General features: G+C 33.5%; 1 protein-coding gene and 1 long non-coding RNA gene across 12 annotated transcripts; one reads left to right on the plus strand and one right to left on the minus strand.

Annotated features, from left to right (window-relative positions):
• Positions 1 to 298: 298 nt before the first annotated feature.
• On the minus strand, positions 299 to 2,205 carry LOC145049472 (protein NUCLEAR FUSION DEFECTIVE 6, mitochondrial-like). The gene is made up of 3 exons (XM_078997871.1): positions 1,898 to 2,205; positions 742 to 866; positions 299 to 559 (listed from the first exon to the last, which is right to left on the minus strand). The coding sequence occupies exons 1-3, from the start codon at positions 2,059 to 2,061 to the stop codon at positions 552 to 554; spliced, it is 297 nt and encodes a 98-aa protein (XP_078853997.1). The 5' UTR covers positions 2,062 to 2,205; the 3' UTR covers positions 299 to 551.
• Positions 2,206 to 4,897: 2,692 nt separating this feature from the next.
• On the plus strand, positions 4,898 to 8,090 carry LOC145049476 (uncharacterized). Of its 11 annotated transcripts, none has more exons than XR_013683293.1 (8): positions 4,900 to 5,028; positions 5,110 to 5,135; positions 5,238 to 5,389; positions 5,509 to 6,335; positions 6,517 to 6,650; positions 6,805 to 6,910; positions 7,050 to 7,519; positions 7,592 to 8,087. It is a non-coding gene; the product is annotated as an uncharacterized LOC145049476 (long non-coding RNA). The 11 variants fall into 11 exon arrangements; XR_013683294.1 differs by having other exon boundaries at positions 5,273 to 5,389; positions 7,592 to 8,086; XR_013683284.1 differs by having other exon boundaries at positions 4,898 to 5,135; positions 7,592 to 8,085.
• Positions 8,091 to 9,393: the final 1,303 nt, after the last annotated feature.

The raw sequence follows: 9,393 nt of genomic DNA on the forward strand, positions 1-9,393 counted from the left end.
TTTAAAAGTTTAACTTCCATTTACACATCTCTCATCTAATAATATATTTTTGTCCCCATTATCCAATTATGGAAAGAAAACACTCTCATTTGTCGCACTCTCATATCTAATAATATATTTTTTTTCTCATATCTAATAATATCTTTTTGTTCAAGGCAAACATTAACTTGTATATCCAAATAATGGTATTTTAAATTGTTTTGACTTATAAAATAAAAATTTATCAAGATGGTTAACTTGCGCATACTTAATTGATTTATTTTACATGTACACATAAGAAGACAATATATATATATAATTTAGTCAACTCAACACAACCCAATCTTATTCCAACCAACCAACCATTTTAGTTTACAAAACTACAATCTTTGTCTCATCTAATAAAAGATAGGATAAAGCTCATGCGCAAAAGACATAAACGCCCTCATCCTCCTTATCATTTACACAAAAATAAACAAAAAACTATTAAATGTGACACTGGGTATTGTAATTTATAACTCGATTCAAAAAGGAAAAAAATATATCGATCTGAAAAAAAAAAAATCCTGTTGCTAGGAATCTGCAAAGTGAATAACGAGTTTAATGAGATTCAAGAGCCACTTGACCGAATAATAATTGAATTTTCAGATCATTATTATATTTTAGTTGTAAAAGACCAAAAAAATAAAAACACAACTTACTTCCAATAATATAATTAATGAAAAAATTTGTAGTTTAGGGAATAAATAAATAAATAAATACCATCAATGATCCAAGAATAGCCATAAGGAGCATTTGAAAGCATTGAAGTGAGCAATGCAGAAGCAGTGGCTGAATGGAATGGAATCAGTGATTCCACAGCAACACAACTTATCTCAACTGGTAACCTATTTTTTTAAACAATTTTCACATCCAGAAAAATAAAATTAGCGCAAAAAAAAAACTCTTATATTTGTTAGCTTTATACAAACTTGACCCATAACTTTTAACACAATAAATTCATAGATTATATTACTATTTATTAAACAATTGTAACCAAAAAGTAAATTTCATATACATAATAATTAATACGTTAATATAAATTTAATTTATAATATAATATCACTAGTAACAAATATTATATGTGGAATATCATTATACAAGAAATAAACTAAGAGTGATAAATTTCAAAGGCAAATGTTAAAAAAAACACAACCTAATAGGCCAATTACTGAAGAAAAGGAAACCACTATATTAATTTTGTGCCTATGAAAACCCCTCCATAATTTGGATACATTATAAACACAAAAATCTCTATTTTAAATACAAATTTGGTGTTGGATTGATGCAGCTTTATATATATATATATATATATATATATATATATATATATATATATATATATATATATATATATATATATATATATATATATATATATATATATATATATATATATTTGCAAAAAGTGGGATTTGGTTGATAAGCCTAAATGCCAACTAAGTTTGTGATTTGCCCTAATAAAAGTGGGGTTCAAGAAATCAAATTTTCGGTTCTTCTTTTAATTTAACTTATCAATGGAACATGACTAAAGATATTACGAATCTACTCATATGTGGAAATGTCAAAGGAATCAACCAATTCTTAGTCTAATTTTTCCCTTAATCAATTTGTGTATATCAATGAAAGGGCAGTTGAAAATTACAGAATTTGATATCAAATAATTGAAGGGCAGCTCTTTTGAAGGGGGGATATACCCTTAGAAATTGGTTAAGAAAATCATCACCAAACATCAGCATGAAAGGGCTAATAGCATTAATCATATGTCAAAATCCCGAATTGCAGATACTAATTCAAGCTTTAACATTGTCAGAAGAAGTGGATATGAAATTAAAGCAAATAAAGATATAAATAGACGCTAAAGACGTATAACAATAACCTGAAAATGCGATGAGATTGGGGCTTTTGAGTGCGGATGCGGAAGGGAGAATGTGCTGCACCGGTAGAACTAGGTTTAGCACCGGCGGAGATTCTAGCCGCCGATGATTTGACGGAGGTGGAGGCCGAGCGGAGGATGGACCTAGCTGCGACGGCTGCCGCCATATAAAACCCTTCTGTTCTTACTTGGTTAGGTTCGTTTGGGTAGAGTGGTGGATTGAGGGATCTATAATCAGCGTTTTAGAAAAATGAAATTTTGCCTCCACAACATATGAACTTTTTCAATAACTCATTTACAAGGTTGATAACCAGACATAATAAGTTATATATATATATGAACTTTTTCAATAACTCATTTACAAGGTTGATAACCAGACATAATAAGTTATATATATATATATATATATATATATATATATATATATATATATATATATATATATATATATATATATATATATATATATATATATATACTAATAAAAGAGTAGTCATTTTTGTCATGTGTCATTATGTTAGACCTCTTAATTAATATAATGTCACTTGTCATTCTATTAGTTCTCCATTTTAAATTTATTAGACCTCCTAATTAATATGATTTATTTGTCAATCTATTTATTCTCCATTTTAAATTTTAAATTTTATATTATTGTTTTCATTAATTTATAAATAAAAAATGTCTAATATATATTAAAAATTATTTATATATATTTATTTGAATCAACGATTATAATTTCACAAAATTAATAAAAACATATCGTACTTAATAATTTATTTAAAATAATTAATTATTAATTTTGAGGTTTTACTATAAAATTTCAATTAATTTTATAATCATGGTTTCCACGGGTTATAAACTAGTATATATATATATATATATATATATATATATATATATATATATATATATATATATATATATATATATATATATATATAAGATGGTGAAGTTCCTAAAAGGTTGGCGGAAATGGTCCCCTCATTATCGTTTAATTGTTGTTTCCGTTTTGTTTTTGTATCTGGGCATTTTATGTAAATATTTACATTCTTTTATACACGTGTTTGGATTTATCCCTTCTGGATCTTTCCACTGCCTCCTTATCCAATATCTTCCGATTCCAGCACATATCGAACTTGGTCGACCAATAGGGAAGACGAACACAAGACAGAAGTAAGGGAAGACAGAAATCGGCGGTAAACCACGGTGTAACCGCTTCATCGATCTTTAGAACCGATTGAGAACTGCCAGCACTGTGCTTGCATCACCGATCTCCGCCAGCTGCAACCATCGTCATGTCGTCGTCGCTGCCTTGGCATTATATCGAGCACCTAAATCACGAGAGCCTCACCGACGTTACATATTTTCTTCCCTTGCTTTACCTCAACCACTTCCCTTTTATTATAATTGCAATCGGAACCGATTTATGTTATATTTCAAAATTTGAACTTCATATCCATGGAATTGAAATCTGTAGGTGGGTGCTTATGGTAAAACAAAGGGAGAGAGAGGTATTGAGCAGCATAATCGGTTCAATGGATGGTGGTATATCTATCGCTTCTTTAACAGATGTTTCTCGATCCTTTTGATACGAAATCCAGCCAGTATTCTTCACCGCCTTCTGTATTTGGGATTTTTTGGTCACCCTCTCCATGAAATTTTTTGTTTCAGGGCATGATGATTTGAGAGGACAATGAGTTGAAGAAGAGCATAGTGGTCGGATATGGGTTTCTGTTTGGGCCTCGGAAATCGGAACTCGGAAGCGATTTAATCCACCGTTCGCGCACCCTTCCTCACCACAGTCGCTACACCCACCCACCTACGAGAGCTCCTTTTGTCAAATCGTCAAAGGGACGAGGTTTTTCTATTCGGTTACGTTTCAATGGGAAACAGAGCACACTTCTTTGTCAAATATTGCATCAAACCTTTGTTGCCTACTCCGTTCGGCCGTCTGCTTCTTCACCAGAACTCCTAAACCCTACCACCATCTCCGACCTGTATTGGTCTTGGCCGGTTGCGGATCGTAGTCAACACTTCAAGTATGTTGTGTTCTAAAAAATTCTCCCTGCTACTTTTTTGTTTTAATCGGTTAATCACTAACCGCCGAGATATTATTTATGCTCAAGTCTCGATTACTTCTTTGTCCACCCTTCTAATTTGTCGCCTCCAGGATAGAAACAAGAGAACGAAGCAATCAGCAAGCGGCAGTGGTGTTATTTAGAGTAAGGAATGAAAGGGTTTTGTCCCATACCTCCGATTTGGGTTTCGAAGTGTGGATTTTTAGCGAGATGGATGTCGGCTGCCATCTTCACCGGTTGTCGATGGTTTATCCGGTTTCCACAGACCATCAACTCGCGTTCATATATATTCTTCCTGCGATTCTTCTTTTGATCAGAAGTTGTTAAGTTGCTTCTAGGCCTGACAATCGTGTCATGTTCGGGTTGGCGGGTCAAAATATGTCAACCTAAACACGACCCATTTAAATATACAAGTCACGGGTTGGTGGGTCACGGGTTGGCGGGTTTGGAACATAAACCCATATATGACCCGCCAACCCATTTATTTATACGGGTTCACAGGTTGGCGGGTTCCCGGTTTAGATTTTGGTTCATGGGTCCGAATTTTAGACACTTAAGTCTTAAACATCCAAATGAAAATTAAAAACATTCATAGAAACATGTTACAGACTTAGCCTTATAGGTTACGACTTACGACCTTAGACCATCGCCACGAGTCAAAATGTCAAAACAGTTAAATGGTCTATGAATTAATTGTATATATTATATAATACTTAGTAAATATTAATACTTGATACATAGATACATTTAAAATTAAAATAATTTTTTTTATTAAGAATATAAACGGGTTGACGGGTCAACCCGTTTATTTTTTGAGAAACCCATATATGACCCGTTTAATAAACGGGTTGACGGGTTAGCGGGTTGGCGGCTTGAAAAACTCAACCCAAATCCAAACCCATTTATTTTGTCGCTAGTCGAGAATTGCCCGCCTAGTTGCTTCCCTCTCCTGCTGCCGCCTCAAGCTTTCGTTCCTAAACCCCTTGCATCACTTCCAATTGAAGAAAACCTTTCTCCAATTTAAAGCTACATTTCTGCTTGCCTTCGATTTTGAAGGTACGGATGCAGATTTTTTATATTTTTACTCTATTGAAGATTCGATTCAAATTCCAGGGGATTGACATTTTCTACCATCAGTGTCTTGGGCGTGTGCGCTACAAATGGTGAGGCTTCTTCTGTAATGGCCAATCAATTCTCTATAAAGCTCATGCCTTTTTTTATCATTTGTTTCTTATATCTCTTTGTTTCCATCTTTTGAACTCAAGAAAATGGCTTTTAGATGTTATTTGTTTATTCAAAGGTCATCAAGCTAGATTCTTTTGGTTCTAAAGTAAATAACCAACAGAGCGCCGATTGATCTTTTCAATCGTGAAGGAAAACCATTAGCAAGCCAAGGGGTTCCTCTTGGCAAGATGGGGTAAGTAAGTTTTTAGCAAACATGGAGTTTGTGGTTCATGATGTGATCATATTGAATGCCCATTTAACCAATTTTTACTTTTTTTCAATTTTATAAAAATTGGTACCCCTCTTGCATAGATATGTCGAAATACACGACAGATCCACCATGTATATCCCACCGACTTCACTGCATCATCTTTTGGTTTTGAAGAAGGGCATCTGGGTTCTCCTTCCATCAAAGTTAGCCAATTTTCTTCATTCTAATTATCTTTCACGTCACTTAAAGGTACTGTATATATATATTAACCGATTATCTGTTTCTCCAAGTTAAAAATTGGTATAATACAATGATCGATAATGAGAATTAGGATTTCAGAAGCACAAAGATGAAGATGAAGCACCTATAACTACAAACTCGGTTCATCCCGGAGCAATTCCCACTAATATCTTCCGCCATCACAGCTTTTTTAGAGTTGACATAACTACACTTGAATCAATTTTTTAATATATAATGAATTTATGTATAAATAGTTATTTTTGTGGGTATTGATGCCGGAGCTAATAACGTGTTTGGAAAATTGATGCTTAAAATTGTACATCAGTTGATTGTTTGAGAAAATTGAAAGTTAAAAGAGTTGATTTTATATTTTTATATGACATGATAATTTGTTGTTATTTATATTTTCACAGGGAGCACAAACTACATTCTACATGGCATTGCATCCAGGATGAGTAGCGAGTATTTTTGGTGACTGTGCTTCCTGCGCAGCTACACAGCCTGTACTTGAATTGTGTCCACATGTTTGATTTTACGCCTTGTATCTGGATTTGGCATTCCGACTACTCAAACCATCTTTCTCCAAATTGTCAACAATTTCAGGCTTGGGATCTCTGACTCTACAGGCTTCAATAAAAGCAATAACAAATATGGTCAACAATTTGATTCAACATTTGGGTTTAACAGGGTATGTAACCATTCGGAAATCTGTTTGGATGGACATGATATGTCACGTGTTTGTCCGTGTTATGAATTTGCATTTCTTTCATCAAATTTTAGAATCTTTATCATATATTTCTGAAGCTTGACCCTATTATCATACATCATGGAAAACTAATATACTTTATGTTTATTTATGTGTAATACAGGAATGTTTAGATAAGAACATGTGGTTTTAAAGAGCTGATAGGGGTTTACTGTCAAATTAAGTGTTCATAAGACTGTTGTTAAAGAAAAAAGGTTTTTTTTTTTTGAGAAATTACTAGCAGGGTACTTTTCAGAGGTAACTCTTCTTTCTTTTACCATTATTATTAGTTTCATGTATATGTGATCCTTCAATTTGGAAGATTTTATGTACCAATCTACCTTTTTGCAGGACTTTTTGCTAGACTTCTTAATATTTTGTCATTAAATTATGTGTTTTTTATGCACAGTAGGTATTTGATTAAATGCTTGGACCAATACACATACGTCCAATGCAACCAGTTGGCCAAGAAGGATGGAGAATTGTTGCTGCTTTAATGAGTAGACATATTGGTGGAGGTAATGGGCTATAGCATACATTATTTTCCCAATACAAAGCCCTAAGTTGCTTTGGTGTGTATTTTGTTAATCAATTTACAAAGTTTCTTCCATTTTGATGTTGATTTTACTTTCTCTTTCTATTACATTCAATTTATAGCTTGGCCACAAGCATCACCTATGTCACAGCCACAACAGCCACATCAGAAATAGCAACCTCCATTGCAGCCCCAACAACAAAAAGGATGGGTAGAGCAAAATGTTGGTCCTATTCAGTCTCCTAATCAGGTTAATATTGACAATGGTGTAAAGGAGGCGGAAACAGAAACAGAAGCAGAAGCAGAAGCAGAAGCTGAGAATGTGGATGAGTCGCCTACATTTTGGACAACATGTCCTTACTGTTTCTACATGTATAAGTATCAAAGAGTCTATGCAGAGTGCACTATCTAACCAGATGGGGAGGGTTAAACCCAAATGTTGAATCAAATTGTTGACCAGCCACCTGATTGATCAAATAAACAAATAGTTGATCAAATAAAATTTACAAAGAGCAAACAAGGGAAAAAATTATCGCATCCGACCCCCGCAACGCGGGGGTTCCCCACTTAGTTATTATTATTACTAACAACGGTACGTTGTTAGATTTTTAGCCATACGATTTTTTCTATTTCAATCTCAGCCACTTTAATTGTTTATTTGTAGTTTTTTTACGGTTCCGAGCGTCGTCTCCTTCCCACGTTCTTCAATCTCCAAGAGATTCCTTCCCACGCTCTTCAACCTCCATCAACATCGATGTGAAACTTCTAACCTCCTAGAGGTTGAATTAATTGAGTGTCATCCATCCCAAAATTCCTCTTCCCCCGTTCCTGTAGATGTGTATCCATCTCTCATGCACGATCCTTAATTTCGCGCTCCATCAATTCCCCAGTTTATCTATATAATCATCGATCGTAGTGAGGGAGATTGATGGTGACTATTCTTTATGTCATAACCCCAAACGAGAATGGCAGAAACATCTGAGGGCAGATGGAGTGACTTCATGTGCAATATCATAAAAGTTGAATATAAGTGAATCATAGCATCACAAACATTCATACATTGAGAATATAAGTTTACATTATTACAGACTTCGTTTGCTCAAAATTTGAGTACAAATAATTTAAATGTAGAAATCATGATGCAGTAACGTTTGTCCTCAAAACGTTTTCGTAATACCTGGTCACTGATTTCTTGAGAATACAAACAGTTTTGAAAAGTGTCAACATTAAAGTTGGGGATTTTATAAGCGTTTTTGTATGAATAAAATCTGTAGTGTTTCGTTGTAAATGATAGCGTATAATTTTCTAGAAAATCCAATATTTTCTTAAATGTAAACTGTAGTCTTAAAACCCTAGGACCAAAAATATAAGTAGTGATGTACTGTAAAGCAGTGTCATATAGCTTTAACATTTTTATAAAACTAGATGAAGATGCATTAGCCCCGTAAACCAAGTGATTGTTAATACTCTATGTGAGTTATAATAACCAGAATTAATACGACTAGTGGCCTGTACGACGTTCTTCAGGCGACGAAGCTGGTAGACATTTGTCACCCTAGACTTCTGGTCTAACTATAGCGAACAACTTAGGTGCGGGATTGTCAATCCCGTATAGATCTATACACAAGTATCTCGCTCTCCCTCCAGGAGATTCTGGTTATAATGCAGGACTTAAGGTGTACTTATGAAAAACATGTGAAGAGAGTGTGTATCACAAACTGTACTAACGGTTTACGTGTAATGTAGTGAAATCCTTTTACTATGTATAAGCATTTCCCTTCCATAGTAGTTTTGTAGAGTGACATAATTATAGTTTGAGATAATTATCTGTGATATGCCCGAAAACTGATAGCTAGTTTACATGAACCACAAACCATACCCATTATAGTTTAGTTGAAAAAGTTGTAGAGTTAGTGAAATGTAAACCCATTTATATATTTTATTATACAAAATACTAGGTTTTAAATACTCTTGTTTTGGTTAAAATCCAAGAGAACATTGTCTTAAAATTTTTTATGACCATTCTTGATAGAAAATTTCATTTTATCATAAAAGTCATAATTTTCTCTTGGGTTCATGTAATATATTTAAACTTGTTTTTATTTAGTTATATACCATAACTTAAACATAATGTGCATGAAAGCTTGTAATAACTAGTAAAATCACATAGCATGCACATAAACCGTATGCACAACATATAGATGAACATATATATCAACATTTTTGCATAATATAGTTTTGCTTGTATTCCCTCCAAAAAACATGAAAAATATCGAAAAAAGTTAGGGTATGAACTCACCTTGAGTGGATTTTGTGGGTTATTTGAAGTGATGGAGTGAATATTTCCAAGCCTAAACTCTTGGAAGGGAGTTGATGAACTTCTTGGAAATGCTATGATCCTAAGTGTTTAACACATAATAATGTGTGTAAGGATGATGAACTACCATAAAAATATATAAAACACTA

Source organism: Lactuca serriola, chromosome 1 (genome assembly GCF_051521515.1).
Source record: "Lactuca serriola cultivar US96UC23 chromosome 1, Lser_US96UC23_V15, whole genome shotgun sequence".
Lineage (NCBI taxonomy): Eukaryota > Viridiplantae > Streptophyta > Magnoliopsida > Asterales > Asteraceae > Lactuca > Lactuca serriola.